Source organism: Apus apus, chromosome 4, assembly GCF_020740795.1.
Source record: "Apus apus isolate bApuApu2 chromosome 4, bApuApu2.pri.cur, whole genome shotgun sequence".
In the NCBI taxonomy this organism is placed as follows: Eukaryota; Metazoa; Chordata; class Aves; order Apodiformes; family Apodidae; genus Apus; species Apus apus.
In genome coordinates this window covers 82,170,214-82,197,133 of record NC_067285.1, presented here as the reverse complement: position 1 = coordinate 82,197,133, position 26,920 = coordinate 82,170,214, and the positions used below count along the sequence as shown (strand labels likewise).

The 26,920-nt window shown below is 39.0% G+C and overlaps 1 protein-coding gene across 2 annotated transcripts in view; it reads right to left on the bottom strand.

The window, feature by feature from the left end:
• Positions 1–26,920, bottom strand: part of SNX25 (sorting nexin 25) — an 86,945-nt gene that overhangs the window by 7,915 nt on the left and 52,110 nt on the right. Inside the window, exons 7-14 of one of the 2 annotated variants that reach the window (XM_051616765.1) lie at positions 26,076–26,266; positions 19,426–19,557; positions 17,251–17,526; positions 14,168–14,323; positions 10,615–10,746; positions 4,208–4,348; positions 3,507–3,620; positions 2,867–3,031 (exon numbers count right to left, since the gene is read on the bottom strand). In XM_051616765.1, the coding sequence (XP_051472725.1) occupies positions 2,867–3,031; positions 3,507–3,620; positions 4,208–4,348; positions 10,615–10,746; positions 14,168–14,323; positions 17,251–17,526; positions 19,426–19,557; positions 26,076–26,266 (1,307 nt within the window). The remainder of the gene's footprint in view (positions 1–2,866; positions 3,032–3,506; positions 3,621–4,207; positions 4,349–10,614; positions 10,747–14,167; positions 14,324–17,250; positions 17,527–19,425; positions 19,558–26,075; positions 26,267–26,920) is intronic. The other variant, XM_051616767.1, reaches the window with a different exon arrangement.

The window sequence follows — 26,920 nt, the reverse complement described above, 5'->3', positions numbered from 1 at the left end:
AACTCCAGTCCTGCTCATCAGCTTTCTATAGTCAACAGTTTTCTTGGCCCTTTTAATTATTTTTTTAATTATTCAGGAAATTATGTTTATTTTAGTAGACATCATTCCATATTTTCATTCCATATTTTCATTAAGCACCTGGGCAAAAGAACAGAGAATAAGCTTACTGAATTTGTAGTTAAGCCCACAGGGTGCAGTTTGATAAAAGCAGATGCCATGCAGCAATAGCTCACTGGGTAAATGCAGGAAACAAAACAATTGATATTGATAAGGCTACAGAAAAAGATCCCAGTGCTACACTGCTGTGGAAAAGGCAAGTGGAATACCATGAGGTTTAAGCACAAATGTTGTTTGTATGACATACATACACATGTAGATATAAAAATTATTCTCATACATGGGATTAGGAGAGCCTTGTGGGAGCATCGTGTTCCAAATTTTAGTCAACACATTTCCAGGAAAAATATGGATAATCAGGTAAATCCAGAGCAAAACCATAAGAACTAAATAAAATGTAACAAAAACTAGGAGATATTGGGGCTGTTGAGTATAAGAAACAAAAAAGACACAAGGAAAGTAGCAACTCTTGATACCTGAGATGATCCTAATCCAAACTATTCTGTTTGCTGCAGAGACGACAAGAGCTAACTGGCTAAAGAAGAGAGATTTAGGTTAGACAGTAAGGAAAGGTTTCAAAAACACTTTTGACAAATACGTGCTAAGAATTCTGCTGGTACAGCTGAGTGTTCTTGGAGCAGGAGGGTAAACCTGATGACCTCTCCAAGGCTGCTGCTTTATTTTTCGGCTGTTCAGAATCTCCTATCATTTAGAATGGAATGAGAAGTGTATGTTCATACACAAAAGCACGTTTTCTATCCTTTAACACTTCACAAAACTAAAAGCCCTTCCTTTGGATGGTATCAGCTGCATTTTTTCCTTTTATTTGGTTTTGGACTTGAGAGCTAAGAAATACGTGCTAAAGCTAGCCCTGCCCAAGGAGCTGTATGTATAAGAGACCTGAAATTGCAACAATATCTAACCCTGAAAACAGCACTCAAGAGGTAATACTGTTGCTTGAAAAACACAATATAAGAAGTAAAAGGCAAAGAGAGAGCTTTCTCTTCTAAAGAAAAGTCCAAAATATGAACTCAGTTACAAAGAGAACACAGCTGTAACAGCTTTGGAACATGTGGTTTGACACAACTAACTTCGCTGGTGACCTTGTACCAAATTATTTAAGCCTATTTTAACTGCTTTAGTAAATGATCTGAAACGCTGTCACTGGGAAGGCTGAGTTCACCTAAAGCTCACACTGAAAGACAAGGGTAAGCAAGACAAATTTGGGCTGATCCCAGACTGCCTTACAATTCCCCTCCCTTCACTTATTTTTATCATTATTTTTAAACTAGGGCAAACATTTGTCCCTCCATCTGTATTCTGTTGTCTCATGTTTAAGACCCAGGAAGGAGGGGAGTGTGAAGGTCGAAGTGAAGTGGGATGGTCTTTGTCTGCATTTGCACAGTGCCTGGCATAATACTGTCTAGCCAAAATTAATCTCCTAGTCCCGCAAGCAGCAAACCAGAAATAGTATTAAATTTAAACTGAGTTATGTTCCAGCTCCTCTGTTGCCACATTCATAGGCATTTTTTGCTCTACTTACTTCAGATTTCATTACCAGTTGCTTCATTTCATTGTTCTCTCTCCTCTGTCATTCTCACTACAAACTCCCCTTCCTTCTCCCATATTTCCTAAATATGTCCTCCCACACACTCATGTAATACCATTTACATGTAGTCTGGCTTTTTGTTTTTAGGATGTTTTTCAGTTAAATAGCAAAATACAAACAGCTTCTTGCTTCTGTGTTTTTTTTCATGCAACTTCTACCTAATGGTCATTCTAGTGAATGTACTTTTATTTTTAGAACTGTAGTATAACTATCAAAGTGTAAAATTAGTTTCTCAAACTTTATTTATTACTCTGAAATGAGACATATGCATTCAGCATCTAGGTGCAAATACAGTGCAATTTTGAAAAATGAAAATACATAGGATTTTCTTGTTCCTTAGAGATGCAAGACCATCTTTTTGCCTATTAACAGGCTAGAACTGTACAAGTTCCCCAAACTCCATTTATACTGCAGAAAACCCATCCACTGCAGACACCTACTGCATGTAAGAATTGTGTCGTATGTAGAAACAGCTCCTTGGAGGCTGTATATCTGCAGTATGAACCAGACAGAACAGAGAGCTACGGAATGATGTTCAGTTATAGTCAATGAGGTATTTTAGTCACCAATCTATTTTTCACTGTATTTTGAAAGACAATAGTTTTTTAAGGCTTAGTATCATATTCTCCTGCTGGTTTGCCCATATGGGCTCCCACTCGTATTTGCAAATTCCATCGGTGAGCCTGTACCACTAGCCACAATTTTGTCAAAACTAGTTTTCCTTCAAAAGTTGTCCAGAAATTATTAAGGACACACATCTGTTCCCTGCCAAGACAAGGTTCCTAGGAGAAAATTGGTTTTACCTGTCAAAAACCCTTGGAAATATACATGTCAAAAGCACAAGAAGCAGGAACTTCTGCTATAAAAAGTAAACAATCCCATATGGACTGCAATTCTTTTATTTGTGACAGGTTACACATTTGCAAATATATATTTATCAAAGGGCAGGAAATTTGTTGTATTAATAAACGAATTTTTAAATTAATAGGCAGCTCTTACTTCTGACTCTCTGTTCATTTACAGTAAATGAAAAATTACCTTCCAATATTACCTGTCATTCAAATGCATTATATTAATGGCTCTCCCTGCTTACTTTGAATAAGTAATTAAATTTGGAAAGATTACTTTTCTACCACTTACCTCCTGATGAGAAAACAAATCACCAGGAAGTCGTTCTAGAAATGAGGAGAGTGAAAAAGATGACTTCTTTCCTTGCACATCAATAACTTTGAGGTGCTCTGGGGAAGGGCTTAAGAAGGCATAAAGTGCTTCACTCTGGCAGAGTCTTTCATCAGAGAGCAATTTCTACAAAAGAAAAATAATGACAGAAACAATATATACATTAAATATTTCTTGTTAAAGAGCAAGATGTGCCAGGCCATCCAATAAAACTGATTAAGGCATGGTTCAGAGGTAGAATAAGAAAAAAAAAAAATCCCTGTCTCACAAAGATACTTCAGAGATACTTTAAGAAGCTAGTTATAAAGTACTAGAACTGGTAAGATTAAAGCTTTAAATCTTACAGCTATCTTTTTAAATTAAAAAAAGTTATAATTTTCAAGAAATCTGTTGTGAAGTACTGGAGTTAAAAGTGGCAATTTACAGGATTTGCTATTTCTTAATTAATGAAGGTTTAAATTAACTTACCACTAGAGCATTACACCTTACAACTGACCTATTTGTTCTAAGCTCTCTCCTTAGTTAATAGACATTCACTCCAGGGGCACAGTTCAGTTCTCCTGTTTAGCATCTGCAGTTTTGTTGTTGCTGTTGTTTTTACCTGTAGAAAGTTATTGAGCTGGTTCTTGGATTTCTCCATGAATTTCTGGTCTATGGATTTGAAGGGCAGTTTGCTGAGGGAAGGCAACTGAACTTTCTTTAATGATGTAAAACACTGTAGAAGAAAGGAGATCTCACTTAAAACGTGCAGAAAAACACAGGTGGCTCAGAGCAGAAATTTAGAGACTTCTTTGTATTCTCATCTCAGTTCCACACCCTTCTCAGCACCCTGAAAAACAACTTCCCTTACCCACTATGGGCTGACACATCTAAATGTTTTCCATTCATACCACCATCATTATCTATCCCTAATCAAACAGAAAGGTTAAAGCACTGTAAAAAGAAACCTTCTCTATTCCCAAAAGCTGTCTTTTCTTGTACCTCTCTGGAGCACAGACACAAAATCTAGTTCTTAAAACAGCATCTTGCACAACAGCATATAGCAGGACAGCATATACCATTTGGGGTTAGTCCAGTAAAACATTAATTATTAAGCAAAAATATAAAATAAAATTTATAATCAAGTTTTATAAGCATCTGACAGAGGCCAGAAATAAGCAGATAGAAAACAAGCTCTAAAAGGCTAAAAGACAAAAGGCTGGCATAAAAACTGGAAATATTAAAATTTTGTATCTCTTCAAGCATAATTGTGACAAATTTTAGCAATTTGCATCTTCTCCCTCCCCTAACTGAGATTCATACCTCACTGAGTTTCCGGTGTAGGTTCTGAAACTCACTGAGCTTCCTGGGAACAGTCCAGTTCTTAGTTTCAGCTCCACCAACTTCTTGTAAACTCACCATGACAGAGTAACAGGGCACTTGTTCTCCATTCTCTTCCAAAACCTTGTGGGAAGGAAACCAACAGAGAAAGGTATGCTACTTTGAAAGCAAAAAGTGGAACACTGGGCTCCCGGATGACCAGCTGGCAAATTCAGTCGTCATCACTGTCCCACACTTCTCTTGGAGTTTGACAGCTACACATGGAGCAATACCCTTGACAGACTAAACTGTACCCAAAATTCTGTCAGTCGTGAATCAGTCCTCCCAGCTCCCCACTATTACACTTTACATACAGCTTTGCAATGCTGTCCATCAGCAATCAAAGGGCCCTGATGTATCTTCTTCAAAAAACAGGAAGTAGTATTTCAGTTTTTAAGGAACCTACCACTTATCTTCTGATTGCTTGCCAATACTCCAGTTCTCCCATCTGCATTTTCCTGACTGTTCTCCCATTATTCCCACTCTTCTTTCCCCAGGGCTTATGCCAAGGCTCACCCACATGCCAGGCACAGCAGCTCTGCAGCTGGGCCCTGCAGCAGCTGGTGCTGTCTCAGTGACTTCTCTGCTTACGTGAGCTATTCTCAATGCACAGAACATGTGGCAACCACACGGTGTTCGTTTCCAAGAGGCTCACAGCTTTACAAAAATACTAATGAATCGCACTGTACAACAGCCAGAGGAAGGAGAAGCAATTAACCACATTATGCAAATGGAAAAAACTACAGCAAAGTAGTTAATTTTTCTTGAGACAATGGCAGCAGTGTGACCATAGTATTTCTTAATTTGATGAGCCACCCAGAATTTCACCCTTATGTCCTAATGGTAACAAATTTTTGTGTGCTTATTTTAAGGAGATTATTAAATAGATTATGAAAAGCCAATATAGCAAATGCATGAATTGCACAACTTTTTTTGGCCAAGCCAAACTCTCAAATGCTTACGTTAGTATTCATGAAAATAACACAAAGGTAATTCTAAAATACCACCCTCACACAATCTTTTTGAGGAAAGTAATATTTTCTAAGTTTTGAGGGCTTTTTTTTAATTGAACATTTAACTAATCTAATTAGGATAAGAATGAAATTTAAAATTCCTATACTATGACATTTTCTGAGAAGCCTGAAAATGTCTGACAATACTTCATGCTAGTGAAGGCCTGGGTTTCACATCTTTCTGTAAAAAAAGCTGCAGCAGCACTCAGAACACGAAGCACCATCTTGAATGTCTGAAAATGTGCCTGGTTTGCAGCACACCTATTTGGGGAACTGCCTTTACTCCTGTCAGACTACTGCAGAGAAAGATGCTTCAGTAGCCTCTACAATGCAGGCCAGAGGGACCTGGCACAGAGGGACTGGGATCTCCTGGGACAGTCCCTGCCCTGTCTACCCCTGAGCTAGACTGGATTTGTGTTTGTAGGTGACTCACAAACACCTCCTGGCAGCCACTTTTGAAAACTGGGAGATCAGTGCTGAAAATGCTGATGTGCACCATGCGCATCGTTCTCCATTACACATGTACCTAGAGCAAGGATTTGCATGTGTGCAGGGTCATCTGAACTGGAACTGTCAGGAGAGAGTCATCCCTCTGGAAGAATATTCTCAAAAAGGGAGGAATTAGTACTCCTGCTTTCAAGTTAGGATCCATGTGCAAAATCTTTTAAATTCTAATTATTAGATGGCGACACCTTACAGCTTTGTTGAAATACTCTCAAATAAAAATCTGGACATCTTCAGGATCTTCTTAAGAAAGCAAAATTTTTTACCAACTTAAGTACTTGTGCATTTGTTTTTCCAAATGAATGAGTCAACTGGAAAACATCCAAATGGGATGTTAGGAGGTCTTCTGAACCAGATATAGTCCTTTGCTGCAAGAGGCACCATCTCATACAACCACTATAATGAATGAATTAAAAGTTGTGAAACTATTTTTTTTTTCACAGAATCACAGAATCCTACAGGTTGGAAGGGACCTCAAAAGATCATCTAGTCCAACCCACCTGCCAGAGCAGGGTCACCTAGAGTACATCACACAGAAACACATCCAGGTGGGTCTTGAATGTCTCCAGTGAAGGAGACTCCACAACTTCTCTGGGCAGCCCTTTACACTAAAATTCTGCTCTGGACCCTTACCCTGGTCATTTGAAGTTCCTTTTCAATTTCCAAACTAATTTCCCTTTTTTTCCAACAACCCTTCACCCCTCCATTATGTTTACCCTTGTTTTTACAGACAGCCTTATTCTTCTGAGCCCCCCTTTTGCTAAGCTAACCAAAAGCGGTCTCATGGGAGACAATCCATTCAATTCCACCCTTCTCAAACACAATGTTCCAGCACCCACAGACTGACTGTAACACTTTGTTCGCAATGGAATCATAGAATCACAGGGATTGCAAGGGACCTGTGAAGATTATCAAGTCCTATTCCCCTGCTGCAGCAGGATCACCTAGGACAGATCACACAGGAACACATCCAGACAGCTCCTGAAAGTCTCCAGAGAAGGAGACTCCACAACCTCTCTGGGCAGCCTGTTCCAGTGCTCCATCACCCTTGCAGTAAAGTTTTCCTCATGTTGAGGTGGAACTTCCTGTGTTGTAGCTTGATGCCATTTCCCCTTGTCCTATCACAGAGAACCACTGAAAAGAGATTGGCCCATTCCATATCCACCCTTCAGATACTTGTAGACGTTAATAAGGTCCCCTCTTAGCCTTCTCTTCTCAAGACTAAATAGCCCCAGGTCTCTCAGCCTTTCCTTGTATGGCAGATGTTCCAGTCTCTTAATCATCCAAAACTCCTCTCCTGATGTATCTGAGGGCTGCATTTGCCTTTCTCACACCTACAGCCCACTCAAGATGAAATGCACATCTGACAAGCCACCAATGTATTACCGCTTCCAGCCAAGAGGCAGCCTCTCCAACGGGTGACTCCCAATGGGTCACAGCCAAAACCCAGAGTTCCACTGAAAACCAAAGCTCGCATGCCATGCTGTGAGATTTCACAACACTTCTATTACTCCCATCCTAAAAAAATCATCCAGTTCTTTCTGAGAACCATCCTAACCTTCCTCCAGCTCTGATTCTCCATAAGCATAAATGTAACATTGGTATTCTGGTTTGGTTTTCCAAGTCCAACCCTCCTGTGATAGTCTCAGCTGTGATGGTTTCACAGCACTGGCAAGGGCTCTCAGAATTAGCCTCTAGGCTGGCATTTTCACAAGTTTCCTCTTCAGTCCTTTCCCTCAGCTTATATGTGAGCTTTTCAGGTTATTCACTGCTACCTACCTGGCAAGGACAGAATCTGCCCTCAAGTATCCAAAGTGGCTTCAGGCTACCGGGTTGGTTTTTTTTGCATTGGCAGCAACTCCATAGCCTCCAGACAATGTAAAGATAAATTATTTCAGAATTTACTGTCTACTGGCATGCCACAGATATATAGTCCATAAACGATAAAGATTTCTACCTTCTCCCTGTGTAGCACAAATTCCCAAAGTGGACAGAGAGAGATATGGACAAGGATGTTGACACACCTACATCCATTAATAAAAACTACAAGGTGTATGCCAGAGGTGAGCACCTCATACCAGGGTGTGTGGTGTGGTAACAGTAAGAAACATTTAATGAAATATTGCAAAAACAAACAAGAAACTATTAAGCACTTTCCAGGAGAAGATACAGCTATTAGCTGCAGTAGATAAAATGTAAACTTAACATTAGCAAAAACTGTAATAATAGTTCAGTAAAATAACAAGTTGCCAAGCAAAGCTGTTGAATCACCTGTTAGGAGCACTAAGGGCCAAGTCTAGACATCCGTCAGGAATTATTAAACCTTAATAAAAATTAAGACCAGTCATTAAGCCAGTGAAGAGCTGTATGACTCACCAGATACTTCCTTCAGTCAGAGCAGCTCTCTGAAACAGCCCACCCAAACTGTGCAGAACTGAAATAGGGGTTAACCAGACTGCTATTTAAAAAAAAAAAAAAGTCCCTTAAAAGTCCCTTTTAAACGCAGAAAGACCATGCAAGAAGGTTTATCGGGCACACTGTTGTTTTCCGCAATTCAAAGGAAGCTTTTTTTCTAAAACTAAAAAATGTTTTCTAAGCTTTCACCAAGCAAAAACATCCTAAATTCCAAGATATTTACATGAGTAAGGCAAGCTATTTTTTCACTTTACTCAAATCTTTAAGCAAATCCTTTCCTTAGGAAAGGAACATTATTTAAAAGATGTTACATTCTGAAACAGTCTGTTTTCAGACAGAGGAGGCAGAATGTCTGCTACAACATGAAATGATACAAGGCCCAAACCATTAAAGCTACTAGAGCAGATTAAGTTACGTAGCTGTAAGTTTTGTACCTGCTGGTACAGGGAGAATACACCTGTCATGGAGAAGTGACTCTAGACAAGTTGCTATCACAGGTCCCCTCATCCTGCATGTTCCTACAATCTGTTTTCAACCTCTACCAACCAGCCAAAACACTGACGCTCCACATATAGTTTTATCAGAAATAGCAGGTACAAAAAAACATCTGTAGTTTACACCATTTACATTGATTATTTTTTTTATATACTTCACACACACATAACTAGTGCATTTATATTACTCAAAACTATAAGGCTGAAAGATTCAAGCTAAGAGAGTACAAACAAGTTTGGACACAGCTTTTTTTCCCCAAGTCTTAAGTAGTGGGTTTTTTATGCATTATCTATTACCTGGTTCAGTGAATCCATTTGAAAGGTCAATGACAGGCTGTTACACTTTCAGGTCAAATTCTATAGCAATGAATACTTTTACTAAGCTTTTCTACAAAAAACAAAACAAAACAAAACAGCCACCAAGGTTCTCTCTCTCTAAAATCACAGAGCTACATGCTACGATCCATAAGTGTATTTTGCAGATGGAAAGACAATGTTCCCTACTCATATCCCCTGAAATCATCAACTGCTGCCAGAACATTTCCAAGCAACTAACAAATACAGATAACTACATTAATGCTTTCTCCAGCCTACCCTGAAAAACACAGAACTGTAAACAGCACAATTAATGCAAACCTAAATTCAATTATCTAATCCAGTACTACTTATAAGTTATAGTTAAGGCAGCCAGTAATTAGAAGCCTCCCCTAACCTCCCTCTCATTTAAAGAAACCACTTTCTCATGTGGTTATAAAGCAGACACTGGGCAGCCCTGCACGGTGCCCCTTGCCCGAAAGCTGCCCTTCTGCTACACACGGTTTTGCTGGGTTTTAAAACCAGACTTCAAAAGCTACAGAGAACTCTTAAAGGCAACCATTTCACTGCTCTCAACTGTCACCTGCAAACAGCATTAGAACACACCGAGACATTTACACATTGATAATTTGCTTTTTAAAATGTCACCTTAAGTTTTTAACCTGTTTCTTCTTTTACAGGCAATAAGTTTAACTGTTGACAGACCTAGCAATAGTTTGAAAGAGCTCAAGACACAACCAAATAAACTCAACAACAAATAGCTTTTTTCTAAAACAACAAGAACAACAAAAAACCTCACAAACAAACCAAAAAACAAGGAACTGCTTATACTTATTTTAGGAGTATTTTCTTAATAGCACAGGGGGACAAGCCAGTAGAGATCCAACTAACCTTTAATTCTCTGAAGTGATACCATTATAAAGATTGCTTGTGGACAATGTGAGACTACACTTACTACACAATGAGCATTTAATGGGTTCCTTTCATGGCAAGTGTTAATACAAAGCCAACCAATGTTAATACTTTTTGTTTCCATTATATTTTTTCTTTTTAAACATTAATTCTACAATTGTCTGCCTACAGTGAGACACAAAAGCAGAACCAAAAAAAAAAATTAAAAAAAGAAAAATTTAACTTCTCAGTGAACTTACAGACTTAAAGCACTTTCTTTCCGGGTATTCTAGTCCCTTGAAACTGTACTGCCGTTAAATATAATAATACAAAACATAATAAGTGTAAGCACTCATCTTTGTGACTACTGTAGACACACAGCTGCACCCAAGTGTGATGGCATAGTAATATAACAAGAGACAATTCTCATTAAAAACAATGCCCCTGAGACAGCAAATTACCCAGTGCCAAGCCAGTTAATGTACATGCAGGTGTTCTTATAACTCCATTACAACAGTGTCTGAGGACCAGAAACTTTGCACATGTACCACAATAGTCACTGGGAAACAGGAGTTAAGGAGAGGTTAGGCTTTCCTCCTCCCCACAAGTAAAAAAAAAGTATACACAGTGTACACAAAGGCAGAAGTATACACAGGTTTTTATTCTTTTCACGCAACTTTGAACTGACCCAGGAGACAAAAAGCCATTGAAAAAATACCTCTCCCGAGACAATGAGGGCTTTCCACATGCCGAGATTCTCACACCAGCAGTCCGTTCTTGCAATGTGCAGCTGAAGGTCATTGTGCTCTCTCTCCATCAGACTAATTTCATCCTTCAGCTTAGAAACAATCTGTGGAGAAAAGTTTATTGATTACAACTGGTAAGAAAAAGCTTGTGCAACATGCCTAGTCTCTATTAAGAAAGGAGAAAAAGCACAGAAGCGGGAAGAGAAAGAACAATTCACATGGAAAAAAAAATTCTTAAGTGAGAGAATTGTGACACTTAGAAACTTGTAGAAAACACAGTAACCTTAAAGGTCAGCCCCGATACTAAAATAAAAAAAGCAATTTAGAAGGACACGTTAGTACCACATTATATGTTTTATACAAACTTGAAATTGCAATTGCTGAAATATGCATTACTAAAGACATCCTTCTTACCATTTTCAGATATACATGATGCAACTGAAAAACCTGGGAACAGATTTCATCTCTAGGAAACCAGCTATGTTAGCAGCCACTCAGGAAGTTATCATTTAATTAATTTTAGTTTTGAAAATAGAAGGATTTATTACAGTGTAAAGCACACATTTAAAAAGATGTTCTCATCAAGACACAGCACACCATCATAACCTCATAAAGGAGACCTCATGTATCTCATCACATCAACAGAAAAAAATGTAACCACACATACTACCAGGAGACAGTATGACAAGAACAGGTGGAAGTATACACAAGATGTGACACCAGAAACACAGCAGAAGCTGACACTTATTTTTGAATATTATATACCACAGTCAAATGTTTGAGTCTTAGTTGTATTACATGCACCACAATTGGTGCCTTATACACAGCTGCAGTAATTCTGTCTTTTTCAGAATTTTTGTTGGATGTCTTGAAGTATTATCTACACCACAGCTCATAACAACTTTCTAGCATGTACCTAACCTTCAGAATAATTTTATATTTTATTTACTGTACACATATAGATTGCTCTGCAGTCACCTTACACAGACTCCTATAAGTGGCATCCAGGAACAACTGATAAATACAGAAGAACTGGTAAGTCTTCATCATAAGTAAGTATCTACTACACTTATAAAACAAATACTGAGACTTTATAACAAGACTGGATTGATTTTATTGTTCTGTATGCATACATTATCAAAGACAAAAAATATCTCAGCAGAAAAAAAAATACAGTGAAAAACCCACTAATTTAGAAGGGGTTCAATCCCCCCCAAGAGCTTAGGCATAGAAAGAATATTTAGTTATATACTACTTTTCATGTCAAAGAAAAAAATTAAAACTGTAATGCTGCAGAAATAAATGTTATGGCCCAACTCACTCATACACAAACACACCTGCTTTTGTTTAGCACTTATTTTGTACTTCTAATTCTTTTGACTTGTGGTTCAAATTTTAACTTAAAACCTAGTTGGTTATAAGAGTGTCTCGTACAATTTCTCAAAGTGAGTTTTGAAGCTCCACTGGAAATACAAAAGTTGTGAGCAAGTTAATATAAAATCCCTCCAACTTTCACATAATTCCTGATAGAGGCAAAGGAATTTTTCTGTTCAATAAAGTCCCATTTAATTTCAACAATTGTGTTGCATATTTTTTGTTCAAAAATACAGCTTAGGAAGCACTAGCAAGTGCTCTGTGTGGGGCATGTTAAGATTTCGCTTTGCTACTAAGGATTACAAGACTGAACTCTAAAAAGACTGTGATCCCTGCAAATTTACTGTCATTGCACAGGATGGCATGAGTCTGCACTCACAGACCCAAGGGAGACAGACACTGAGCTCCAGCCATGAGACACAGACTGAATCTAGTACCACAGTCACAGACCACCAAAAATCAAGATGTCTTCTGTGGCAGTGGGCTTCCTATGTCAGAGACGTTGCCTGATACTGCTCGTCATCTCTTCATGTCATCTTTGCTACTGTTTATATTCCACTGAAATAAGACTATCCCTACAGAGCATTTTCTTTTAAAACTAGAAGCATTCCATGTGCAACTCAGATGAGATTTCTTCCCGGACTGACTGGCATCTGATTTGCACAGTGCTAGAAGCCACTTAAAGATGTAGATAAATGTTTTGTATGGGTCTCACAGCAAAGACCTTTCAAAAAGAGAAAACAACCCAGGCACAGCTTGAGGTAAAAAAAAACCCAAACCAAAATGTACATGATGTTCCCCTTCATATGTCACGGAACTGCAGAACCAAATTTTTACCTGCCACATCCAGTGAAAAAAAATAAAGTTCCTGTGACAAAGTGCTCTCACACTGTCTACCCCAGGTATACTTTTAAAAGCTCCACAGGCAAATGTTACTACAGCAATACAGGCATTAAAAAAAAAAGGTACACATCTGTGCTCTAGCCACTCTGAACAGCACTGGTTGGATGACAGAGGTTTCTTCTGCCAGCTGAGCCCACGCACACAGCAGAGCAGCTGTGAGCAGGACACCCAAGAATAGCTGGGGACACATTTCCAGTTGTTTGCAGTAACCACCAGCAGAAGGGAGACATAGAAGGAACAGAGGGAATGAAGCTAGCCAGGGTACTGTCCACATCTTTCCCTTAAGAGGTAGCTATCCCCAGACCTAGTGCAGCAGAGATGAGTGGTGTGTCAACTTCTCTTCAGACCAGCATCTTAGCACTCACGCCGAGTGAAGGTGCAAATGCACAAAGAACCCAGGTCCTGGAAATGACTAATGCCCAGGTGCATGTTTACCATCCATAGCAGGAAGCCATTTTAGGGAGATACCTTGGCTGTTTGTCTCACCCACAATCTACCATTTGCAACCAGTCTCATTACACTTGAAAAGCCTGGCCCAGCTGCGTCTGAACGACAGTCCTGTTGCAACATCCTGTACGGCAATGCAAATGGTTTGGCCTAAGCCAAATGCAAATCACTTCTACCTGATTATGTTCTTAGGTGGCTTAACTGTTGCACCCTGCAAAAACAATTTTTTTAATTTTTTTTTTAATCCACGCCCAGAGAGCAGAAGTTTCACATTCCTCAGAATTTTTAGTCTGAGGAAAGTGTACCCTGCAGATTTTTCCTAGATTCTTATAAAGCAGGTCAGCTACTTTTATAGGATTGGGGTTTTTTTCCCTTTTATTTAAACAAGCCAGTAACAACTGTCGATTATGAAATTGTGCTGTGCCATTTCAAAGCCAGCAGAGGGAGCAGAAGTTAACTAGCATATCCCTCGGCTGCAGTGCTGCAGATGCTGCAGGGACACGAAACAAGCTGCCATAAGGAATTACACAGATACAGGTGGGTAGAGATGTAAGGAAAAATAGTATTTGTCACCAACAAAGCTGTAAGACCACTAGGAGAGAAGTCGTTATTCTATGACAAACAAAGCAATATAAATCATATTTGCAATTTGAATTAAATTAGCCTTTAAAAATGGAAGAAAAAGCCCCAGCTAGCTCTGATTTAACTTTAAACAAGCCTGAGACAACTGGATATTATCCAAAAGCACACACAATATACAGTATTTTATTTTTAAAGTCTGAAGACAGTAAAGCTACTTACCTTTTTGTCGGGTTTTGGCGAATTACATATAGAATTTAGAGCCTGTTTCTTATACTCAAGCTTGTCATTCAGCTGGCGAAGTTTATTTACAGCATAACTGGCCTGTTCATTAATTCTTGTGCTGCCTTCTTCAGTAGTTTCTTCACAACTTTGGCTCTAGGAATAGAGGATGAGAATAACTGAATCATTACTATGAAAAACAAGACAGTTACTGTTTGCTTCATAAGCATTTTATATATAAGAATACTTCTCAATATAGACAAAAATGTAGGTGTAAGAGATTCTAACAGATATTCCAACCATCAGATTCAACATGAAGCATAAGTCTATTAAAAACCAACAAAGTTCTAAACAACTGACAAAGCCTTGTTATCATTTATACTGCAGCATTTTGGCAACTCCTGCCAACTGTGTAAAATGACCTTCAGGCTAAGGCTTTAGTGTTAATAAGAGGAAGAATCAACGTTTATTTTAAGTGCAACAACAGATTAGTAGTCATGATCAATATTCTGAGCCACATAGAAAAGCAAATACTTAGCTCTGAGCTGAAATGTAATGAGATGGAGAAGGGATGACAAAAAAAACCCAAACCCCATATTTTTAACAAACAGTCCTGCCTCCAACAAACCACAAAACAGATTTATCAGCCTGCAGAACAATCTAAACAGTCCTTTCTCTACATAAACAGATTTTACTGCTGTATTTAGAAGTGTTAATAAAAATGTGTTAAAAGCACATACGCATTACCTTAACCTCATAAATAGTTTTTATATTTATTCAGACAAGAGAATAGCTTTTTCCATCTTGTGTACTACCGGCACACAAAAAAAATAGAAAACTTCACACCTTTCAGTGACATTCTCTTTAACCTCTTTTGACCTTTGCCTCCTCAGCCTTCCTGCTCTTAGTGCACTTCCCCAAATAGGCATGAAGGCCTTGACATGTAGCAAACACAACACAGTGATGTTACTGTTGCCATGTTCAAAGATGTTTGAGGTCTGCTTGTGACGGAATACATCTAAATTTATCTGTGAGAAGCTATGAATCTAATCTCATGAACTAGAGTAATACTTAATGGTCTTCTGAGAGTTTTAGTGGAACAATCTTACTCTAAATTCTGCTGTATTTTACATCTTAGTAAATAAAGTATGAGAAGAGATATAGTAGCAACAATAATTAATTTCCTTAGTGTGATCACCACACGGGAGGGCAACATAATGCAGAAGTCAGGAGTTTTAGGTTAAGAAATCCAAGGCCTTTTCCAGCTCTGCATTTGCCTGTATGTGGCTGAGCAAAAATCACGAGCTCTATGCCCCTTTCTTCAGTCTGTTCTGCACGGACTGTAAACTCTTCATGCCTCCAAGCATGCATACACAGCTCAGCTCATGGAAGCTTGTTTTCATCTCCTGGCACTAACATAATACTACTAATAATTAATGACACCAGGTGTCACTCACAACACTATCGAACAGAACCATTAAATAAAAAAAAAAAAACCTTTTACTTGTTTAGAGGCACAGAGGTCAAAAGGAATGACAATTTATATTTTCAATACTGAAGAATTAAAAGACTTTTCGTATGAAGTTTGGGTCTAGTAATCAAAGGACTGCAATTAATTACAAATAAGCACAGCTCTACTCGTAGAGGTAGGCTGTGTGATTTCTCCATCATTAACATTTCAGACACTTCATGCAAAAAAACAGTGCTGAATCACTATGTTTATCACACAAATGCTAGAACTACAAGATAACAAGTTACCTGTAAACCATTTATCAAATTTATCAAATAAACAACCAAAACACTCAAAGCTGAAACCATAAGGGATAATGCTATTTTCCCCTTCTTGCTAAGCTGATGATGACTTCCATTTCTGCAAGTGCTGCAGAACACAGACTTTGAGCATGTTTTAGCGATCTGACATGCAGAACTGATGCAACCACCAGACCCTCTTTCCTCAAAGTGCTGAATGCAGGCACCGCTTGCTTCTGTATTTTTGTGTCTATTCATGATCTTCTAAAGGAGGTTTGTCCAAGGAGCGAAAAGCCATGACTGGTTGGAAGGAGAAGAAAGAGCTTGTTTCAAGTTCAGCAGAACCAGAAGAGTCTGGCCTTGCTGCAATTCCTACCTTCTGATTTGATTTTCTCACGTTTAATCAGGGGTAACCTTTTTGTTCTCCCCTCCATAAGGACATCAGATGGCTTTTTAAATAGCCAGGTATAACAGTGAAATGTATAGAAAATTAACATAGGTAACTCCCACGGTGAGCCAGGAAGTGAGGACTTCGACCTCCAAAACCCAAACTAAACCCAAACCAATTAGTATTTGCTAACAATATGGATCCCCCAGAAATATCAGATTTCTCAGCTGTGGTTTCCTATACAGCAGATGAAAAAAAACCCCAAACCTATTAGCCAGTACTGCATTTTCATCAACAATTGAAAGGCTACTGGAAGCTTCAAAAACTACCATTTCTTTCACTTTATTTTCACCTCAAAGACCCTGAAGCATGGCACAGTGATCAGGATTGTTCTATTTGACTCCAAGGAGACCTTATAGTGGCCTTCCAGTACCTGGAGGGGCCTACAGGAAAGCTGGGGAGGGGGTTTTCACCAGGGTGTGTAGTGACAGGATGAGGGGTAATGGTTTTAAGCTGGAAGAGGGGAGATTTAGTTTAGAAATTAGGAAGATATTCTTTAGTGTGAGGGTGGTGAGACACTGGAACAGGTTGCCCAGAGATGTTGTGGGGGCTCCATCCCTGGAGGTGTTCAAGGCCAGGCTGGATGGGGCTTTGAGCAGCCTGGTCTAGTGGGAGGTGTCCCTGCTCATGCAGGGGGGGTTGGATCTAGATGATCTTTAAGGTCCCTTTCAACCCAAACCTATGATTCTATTATTTTGTTTCAAAGATCTTGTATACATACCATGTTTACCCGATGAAACTGCCAGTGAGGATATTTTTAAATCCATCAGAAAAAAAAAAAAAGCAGTCCAAAGCTCAAGCAGATAAGAAACTAATATATACTTTACTCAGGATCATCTTCAGACTACCTTAAACAGCAGTGAAAGAAACTGTCCATGTGACTCACCACTTCATCTTTGTCCTCAGGAGTTAGCTGAGCAGAACTTCTTTCTTCTTCCTTCTTGACTGATCTCTCATATAAATCACTGACAATGAATGAGGGGTAGTATCTGTCCTTTAGAGTTTCATAAACATCTGCCTGAATTCTGTAGAATACTTCAATGCCTTTATTTCCCACAAGACTTTGCTGAATTTCTTTATAAAGGGATTTTTCCACAGGTATTTCTCTGCTTTCCACAAAAAAATTCTGATAAATTTCACTCACCAGCTGAGGTATTTCAGCCTAAAAAGCATGGAGGGAGAGAAGAATGGAAAAATGTTCAAAATGTCAGGATGACTCAGGATCCAGGTGCATAATGTGAGGGATGATCACGCTAATTTCATGCCCAGATGTACAGGAACACATCTGTAATTCTCCTACTGAGATCAAGATCTCTGCCTTAACACCTATGCTAAATAGTCAATTACACAAAATAAATACCGATATTTGTTAAGTGAAGAAGCAGATGTGCTCTACAATTAACACAGCTTCCACACCCACTGGTTTTCAAAGTATGCTCCAAAAGCCAGTATTAAGAGGAAAGCTGTGCTAGAGCAATATTGTGATCACCATTTTAAGTTCAGATTTTGTAGAATTAAGTTGCATTGGCTTTCCTGTCTTCTGATGGACAGATCAACTCACTTTCTACATGACTATATTTAATTTGTGAGGGGGAAAAGACAAAAAAAAAAAAAAAAAGAGAGAGAGAGAAAAGGAAAAAGCACTCCTGAAGAGACATTTACCATTACAGGAGGCTGGGTATTTCCACCAGGCACAGAACAGCACACATAATTGAACTTTGCAGTAATGAACAGGAAGGAGGAAGTGATGCAGCACAGCCCATGCTCTACTCTTTAAATTGCCATCCTCTAAAGTTATCAGAATTGAAAAGGTTTTATCCACTCCCTTACTATAGCAAAATGTGCTTGCATGCCTCATGTGACAATATCACAACTGCATAGCTGTGTGACACTCCTTTTCTTTAATCAAAGCTGACCTGGGAGAGGTCAACAGCAACAGGAGCCCAGTATGTTGGAATCCTTTTTAAAAAACTGGAAGTCTTGAATAAAGGACTATACATGTTGTTTTGAAAGCAAGGAAAGAAATCACAGCTGAAATGTCATAAAAATGTTTACAGCACCTTTTCCAATTGCAAGCACTTTACAAATCAAAACCGATTCATACAACTCTCTTAACAGTGCCTGACAAACCCTCTTCATGAACACTTTCTAGCCTGAGTTAGTTGTTTGTGATTTCTTCAGCTTGTATTAGTGCCTCACTATGCATGCTCCACAATTTGCCACTTTGGTTACAGGATGTTATTTGTGTTTTCCAATTGAATAGAATCTTTTTACATAGGGCAGTAATAAAATTACAGTTACTAAAAAGTTCACTTATACTTAATAATTAAATCCATATTTCTTTCCAGTATGAATCCTGGAGCTTTGAAACAAGTTCCCCTTCTTCTCAGAGCAACTCTGTCCTCTCCATTCTTGTTCTGCAACACTGCTCCAGAATACTTCTTGCAACTTAACATGGTATTTCCTATCCCTGTTGCAGAGTTCTCATTCCTATTGTATTTTAGCACTAATTACACTATAGTGTTGTTTCTTCCCTCTGGCAGTAGTGCAGCATTCCTGGAGAAACTTAGCTGCTTATACAGCAACAGACCAGAGTAAGGAAGGAGTCTTGTTTTTAAAGCAAAATCTCTTCAAAAAATATTTTTTAAACATATATAGATAAGTTTTCATGGGTTTGGATCAAACGGGGTACCTGTAATTGGCAAGATGAGAAGTTTATGTAGAGACTATCAAACAGTAATGTACTTTTAAGTTCCACGTGAGCTGATAGAACTAAAGCCAAAATACTACTGCAAGTTTTTCTCTGATGGAGGGAGAAATGATTCTACTATTTTTGCATATTAGGAATCCTTTTTACAAGTCATGTTGCTACACAAAACAACAACAAACAATCATCACAAGAGTCTACAATTTTTAACTGCCCTATTATCCTCAAACATACACACCCATCCTATGCTAGTTTTAAAAAACATACATACGAAGACCTTTTCTAACATCAAGATGACAACAAGCAGAGATTGCCATTGATGAACAAGTCATGTGGACTTGCAATTTATTCCACCTTGTTAGCGTTCTTCAGATACTCCACAGACTCCCAAAGACCAATCAAAGCCATCTTGTCCATCCTTTCCATGTAGATTCGGAAGTGCTCTCGGTATGAAGGGTTGGCCAAAATTTCTTCAAACTGAAGAATCTGAAGAATGGAAAATTAGGATTAAAACCTGGGAAAATAGCTAACTCAAGTTTCTCTACACCCCTTACACAGCAAATATTTTCACTTGATGTACCCACAGAGCACCATGCATTCCACAAACACACATACTAGATTCAACTGCATATACCTTTCATCTAATAGTTTTGCTTCATTAAAAAAAAAAATCTAAATATGAGTTCTAAGTATTTAGAAGATAAATGCACCTACCAGACAGAAAACGTTTCACCACGTTTTCTGTCCAGAAGGTAAGACTGCACTTCAAAGGACTAAGATCGCATTTCAAGTAATTAATGAAATGATATTGCCAGAAATTTAACTTTCAGTATTCCTGCAGGGCACAGAAGCCAAGCTGAAAGCTCACTGATCTATTTTTTGCTTGATTCAAACAAAGAGTAACACCAGCAGCTTCCATGCCATAGGCCACAGAGCTTTGAGATGTATCTCAGTTACTCCCAGGAACACAGAGAAAGATGGAGTATAGTTCTTTACCTTGGCAGCTGGGCATTTAGTGGCCAGTTCTATTAACAGAGTGCTATTGAAACGTATCTACCAGAAATGCAGCCAGGAAGGAGTACAGGCTGTGATACAATGCTCAGGGCTCTTCCTGAGATGAGAGAGGTGGGCTGACATCAAGCAGAAGAGGAAATGAAACACAGACTTCCCACACCCAAGCTGATGCTGCAGTCATTAAGCTGTTGGATTAAAAAGCCACTGTCCCTTCCTCATCCTCTGCTTTTTTGTGAATCCAGACCTTTTCTCCAAAACAAACACCTGAAAGTAAAACAATCCCTGACAAAATTAACACATCTTCCCAAGTTGAACAAAAAGAAAAACAATAGCTTTTTTTGAAAAATAGAACCTATTTTCAAAACATGAAAACCAAACTAAACAAAACCAACCACCTCTTCCTCTCCAAGTTTTCAGTCTAGCAACTGAGCCAGTTTTCATGTAGTTCATTTAGTGCCATTCCTTCTATCACCTGGAATCCAAATACACCAGAGTGGTCTTGGTCTCTTTCTTTGTACCTCACAGATACCATCCAACCCATAACTTTTTATTTGAAAACAAAAGTAGGTCCTTAAGTACTGGGGGTAATGAATCTTCGCTTCCTATAACTTTGCATGTTATAGCAAAGATAATTTGGCACAGAACAAGACGAGAATTGCAACAGAGACTGAGGAACTAATCATTTATCTAATATAGGTTTTCTGATACCTAATAATAATACAATTCAGGTCATGCATCAGCATCTTTCTCTCAGGGAAGTATTTTCCTTAACCTAGGACCTGTAAGCCTTTACCACCAAGTTACATTTAGGAAAAAGGGTTTACTGGACTCAAGTTGTATGGGACGAAACCACACAGATATGAATGTACACAACTACTAGCAAAAGTCACTTCCTTAATGAACTAAGCTAAACAAGATTCTTTAAAAACTGTAGCCCATTATATTTTGCCTGAAACAGCTTCCCAAAATTTGGGGCACTGTTTAAGTAAATTGAATTCATCTCAGCTGAAATGCTAATTTTCATCTTCAGAGTTCCTCAGTGACAGCCATGTGCCATTCCTCTCTTCACCTTTTACCATACAAGTATCTTCCGGACTTGGCTTGCTCTCAGCTTCTAAGCTATTCAGGTATTTGCACATGAACTTCTGCCTTTCAGACCTCATTCAAGAATCCTCACAGAATGGCACAGAGAGGCAGGCCTGCTGAAGTTAGGTTTACTATAAGAAAGTCAATCAGACTGTCAAAAAGAACACAGAGATAACAATTCAAAGGCCAGTCTGTAGTTCAGCCTCATTGTTGCCCCATCATCATACTTTCTATTCAATCATTTTATCGAGGACAATGATTTAAAATACAAGAAGAAGAAGGCCTTCCAGCCTCTTGAACAGAGATCTTCACCATCTCTGGCACTGTCAGCTCTGTAAATGATACAGAGGTAATAAATCACAATGCGGAGCATGTGCTGTCACTCCTTAGCAAGAAATTACCTTGGTCTCTATGCCTCTATTATCCAAGGTGTACCCACCCAGGCTGCCAGCAAGGAGAGTAACAAACACCCACCTTCTCTCAAAAGTAAGTGTGGGTAAGTGCTGCTGCAGGGAACAAAGCAAGAGTAACCACCCCTCTTGCCTAACAGAAGGCCCATTGCACAGGTGCCCCACAGTAATTAAAGTGGTGGTGCCTAATAATGCTGTTACACAAACATCCTGACAGTTAGCCTGCAAACAGAAATAATTTAACAAACTATATTACTGGGCAGAAAAGTTCATTTAAGCTTCTCTTGCAGAAATGAGACCTCTCAAACTTTTTTAGGTTTTTGTTTAAGGTTTGACTACCCTAGAATTATTAAGTACATTAAACAAACTGTACATTTAGACTTCAATGACAATGATGGACAAGAGACATTCTTAGGCTTGAGGTGGTAAGTTATCACAGAATGCATGCAATCCAAGGAAGTATTCTGTGGAGGATCCCCCCTTCTCTGATTTAAAGAACAAGATTCTCAGTGTCACCATGGATTAGATTACAGAGCTCTAAACTATGTTGGCACATAGACACACATTAGGGAATGTGTACACCCTCAAATCTAACACCCAGTTAGCAGATGCAATCTTAAAATTATCAGCCTCAACAGCAATCCTTCACATTCATTTAACTCAAGAGCAGCTTCTGGGTTTGGAAAAAACAGTAGCTTTACTGCTGCTACATCAATTCCCTACACCAACAGGAAAGTAACTAATATACCACAGCTGGTCACAGGCTCTGCAAAAGACTAAGAAGGAGCTAGATGCCTAGTTTTTTTACAATCAGGGTGCTTTAACCAGCATGCACAGCATATGCATACAGAATAGCCTTGTTCCTGTCCCTACAAAGCAGAGACCTGGTCTTGGCAAGTCCCTAGAAGTAAAAGCAATCTCTCTCTGTAGAGGAACATAAAACAACTACTTAATTTGGAAGGGCCTGTACAGGCTCCAGACATGGCATAGATGCACTGTATGGTATTTCTTTGCAATACACCAGGTTCCCATTCACTACAGCCACATTAGCCTATAATGAATAACCACAATACAGCTGGTAACAGTAGATCATGGATCAGTAGTGGGGGTTTTCTGCTGGGATGACAGCACATAGAGTGCAGGACTTGTGTTTTCATTTGGGTTTTCTTTTTTTTTTTAGAAGACAGGATTAAGAGGAATATAAAAAATACAGGAAAAATGTGTCTCTTTCCAAGCTGTATTTTTTTAAAGCCTTTTTTTTTTTTTTTTAAAGAGGCAAGACATCAGAAGGCTATCTTTGTCATATTCAGCAACAGCTGAACCAAACACAATGATAAATTACTTATCAGGAAGTATAAACTACATAAAATACCTGGCTATTTTACCACACATACAGTCATAGAAAAAAACCCCGCCTTGGGACTCAGATGTTCATGAAGACACTTCTCTCACAAGACACCCCATCTTCAGGCAACAGGGGAACAACAATTGAAGCTCACTTCCTTCATATCCCCAGAATGAGGTACCCTGACCGAACGTGATCTCACAACCTGAAGCTGGGAAATCACAGTGAAAATCTGACCAGTCACCAGTTAAACCAGGATCTATCCATGGATGTGGTGGAAGCAAGGTCTTCTGCAGGAGTATCAACTCAATTCTCATCAGTAGGATTATGAATATGAACTGCCTGTACCTCAAAATACACTCAGATGGCTTCCTTGCTATTTCATAGCTAGTCAAGGATCAGATCCCCAGGGGTGCTCCTACCACTCGTGGCTCATAAAACAGCCCCACTAAGGAGATGCTGTGAGTCCACACATCTCTCAGATGTGGTGATGTGGCTATTGTGCTGAACGCAACAAATGGTTTGATGAATAACCACAGACAACAAGAACTCAATTACTGCAGTAGTGTGCAGGTACTGCAGTTTCTAAGAAAAAGGACTAAAACTGCACTGATGGTAAGTAGACTAGAAGAGATGCTTTATATATTACACCAATTCTAACTGTATTTTCTCTGAAAGCAAATGTAACACCCAAGGCAGAGTATAAATCAGTATCAGAGCTAATGACAATTCAGATTCAGAGAGTAGCTGGGGTTTGTTTGACTGCTTATGAACATGTGAATACAATTCACGCATTCAGGATTTCCCTAGGGAACCCAGATTCAGGATAATGAGGCCAGTGAAACGTGCAAAGTCTATACAGGCCTGTGACTTACTTATTTATCAAACAGAAAACTGACACTGCTTTATGATTAGTTTCTGCTGTGAAAGGAAAAAAAGTAATTCAAAACACCTAATTTTTGTTTCTTAAATCTGTAAGAGGAGAACACTGACAGCTCTAAATAATCCATCTCCATATTTAAGACCATAATCAAAATATGCACTGAAGACTTTTACCAGCAATGCTATTACTCCACTACTATTGCAAGAAAGAAAAAGCTTTCTTTAGGATGCAGAAGCGAAACCAAAAGATAAGTTTAAGGCTCTAGTCAATTTGTTCTTTGCTCAATTAATACCAAAATGTCCCCAAAGTTAATAATGTATCCAAGCTTTTCTACTACACTTATATAAAATAATAATTCAAAACACCATTGCTGACCTATTTCATGCAAGTTGAAGAAAGGGAGACAAACTTCCAGTTTCTTCTTCACAAGCTAGTTATTCTGCAGAGCAACAGCTTAACAGAAAAGCTGGCACAGCCAGAATCTAAAGAGCAGTTATGGGCCACCAGCAGCGACACACCAACATTAGTTTATCTGCTAAATCCCAAACAACGCCCTTCCCTTTGCTTAGAAAAAGGTCTGAGTGTTCAGTCAATACTGCCCACACAGGAGGGGCCAGCCTCCAAAATACCACTGACTGCCTTGAAATAAGAAGCCTGAGTGAGGCTACCACAGTGCAGGAGGAGGATGGGAAGAAGTAATAGTGAAGAGAGCTCCCTTCCTCAGCCAAGCCCTGGGGATTTTTCTGTGCTCAGAAGAGAACAGTGTGGCCTCCGTCTCTCATCCAGCTTCCCTCAGGCTCCCTTCCTGGCAACAGAGAGCTGGGGACAATAGAAGAGAGAAGCAGTTTTCCTATTTTCTACACTGACACGGGTGTGGAGCAGTTCTAGGGCTTCTTCACAGAAACACATCAAAATCTTAGAAGCAGAGCAGCCCCAGCCTCCACTTTTTCTGCCATCACTACAACAAAAGCCTACACAAGGACTCTATTCATATTAATAGTACTATTAACTGAATACGGAGTTGCTCATGGGTGTATTTGCAAGACATAACCCCCAGGTCAGCAGCGCCCAACAAAAATCCATTGAGTTATAAAACATACAAAACTAGTATCAGGCATACCTTTGACGTTAATTACAGTATTATTATACCTTATCATACTTCTGACCAATCTCTGCCCCTGCCCAGTGCAGCTTTACTAATTAACGCCACTTTCTGAAAAAATTTATGTCACCATATCCTGACAAGTCTGTAACACCTCCGCAGGCAACAAGAGCAGCATCAGTGGCTCATGGGGTGCTGACACATGCTTCCCTCTTTTCTTTTCCCCTTGGCACCTCTCGCTACACCTAACTTCAGGAAACAGATCACGACTGCCTTGGCACAATCTGTGATACACCATCGGAAACCATACTTCAAGGATGAGTGGAGGGTAGGGAATTGCCCTCTTTCAGACCTTGCTCAAGACAACACACAAATAGCAAGGACTATTTCTCCATCATGTAGCTTTTACTTATATGCCAGTAAGTTACAATTATAAAGATACAATGAAAGTTCAAGATCCCTGCATGAAGACATAACTTCTCCTCCACCTACCTGAAAAAGATAAAAAAATCTTTCTAATCTGAATACATAATTACTGTGATTTGCCTGAAGTGGACAGAGTAGATTAAGTTTAGCGACTTCTTTGTGTAAAGTTTAGCAAGGATAAGCAGCCATGATTCTGTTTTTGTAGATGCTGGCTAACACGATGGTTATATTTTCAATTCCAGACTGCAGCAATGTTGAAAACCAGCAGTCAACAGCTTTACCAGAGATTTTCTGCAATGACTGCCCTCAATTGCCTTAAAGAAGTGTTTGCAAAACCCACAGGTGTTTCCTACAGCAAATAGAAGGGCCAAAGAACATTGCGTGTATGTTGGCAATCTTTTACTTGAAAGCAAGCTGCTACTTTAAGAAAGGCTGCTACCATTAACTCTCTACATGCGGTGTGACTGAAAAATCACACATGCTTACAAGCCACTTAATCTTTTAGGAAGTTTCTCTTAGCAATATTAATATATTAATGTTTAGCAATATCCCAAGCTGAGTGATCAGTGTGCCTTTTTGGGTACTTCAGTCATCTTTTCCCAAGATAAATAAGCTATGCAGCAGTTACTTTGTACTTGACTTCTGGGGGAAGGGATGAATGACAGTAAGGCTAACATGATCCAGTGCTATTACTTTTAGAATTATCTTCAGACAACATACGTGCTATTCAGTTTATACCTTCTGACTCTGAGGACCATCACCTTCCTCAGAAATGCCATCTTCCTGCTGATCATAAGCAGGGCCTCCCAGAAGCCTTATTCTCTTCTCACATTGCTTCTTTGCCACCGTCAGCTGATTGATATACCTCTTCACATTGCGAGCCCTCAGTAGGTCAGCTTTCATTGCTGCAGTTTCTTTTCCTTTTGAATCTAAGAATAAAGCAAATCAGAGACGGACTTTTACATGAAAATGTTATCACATCATTGCCTCTGTGACTTGCCTGATCAAAGCATTTGTCATTCATCAAGCAACTATGCACACAAGCACAGATACTGCAAAGTTTGTATATGAAACAGAATGACAATTTTGAAACATTCTCCAATGATGCCTCGAGGGTTTATATAAACCAGTTCAGATAAAAATCCTAATTCAAGTTACCTACAGATATGTAGTACAATAACGCATGAAGATGTATCTTACTGAACATAACATTGACTGACTAGGAGTCATAAGGGACTGGATTCAAGCCTCCAGCCCAGTATGACAAGTTTCCCACACATCTCGTTTGCAAATCCCTGTTTCTTGAGCCTGAAGTGAACAGCACATTATACATTATCTCCTTCAGACAACAACATTGACCAAAGCTCACTTAACATGGTGAGATGACTAAGAAAAAAAGCTTATAATGCCAGATCAAGACTGTACAGTACTGTTGAGCAGTGAAGTAATATGAAGATGACGATCACTTGAGTAAGACTTGGTAACAAAATGTGTAATGTTTGTGTATTCTACGTTCCAGACTCGTCAGTTAAGTTACCAGAGCCTAAACAAAGCAGCAGCAAATAAAGCAGATTAAAAAACCT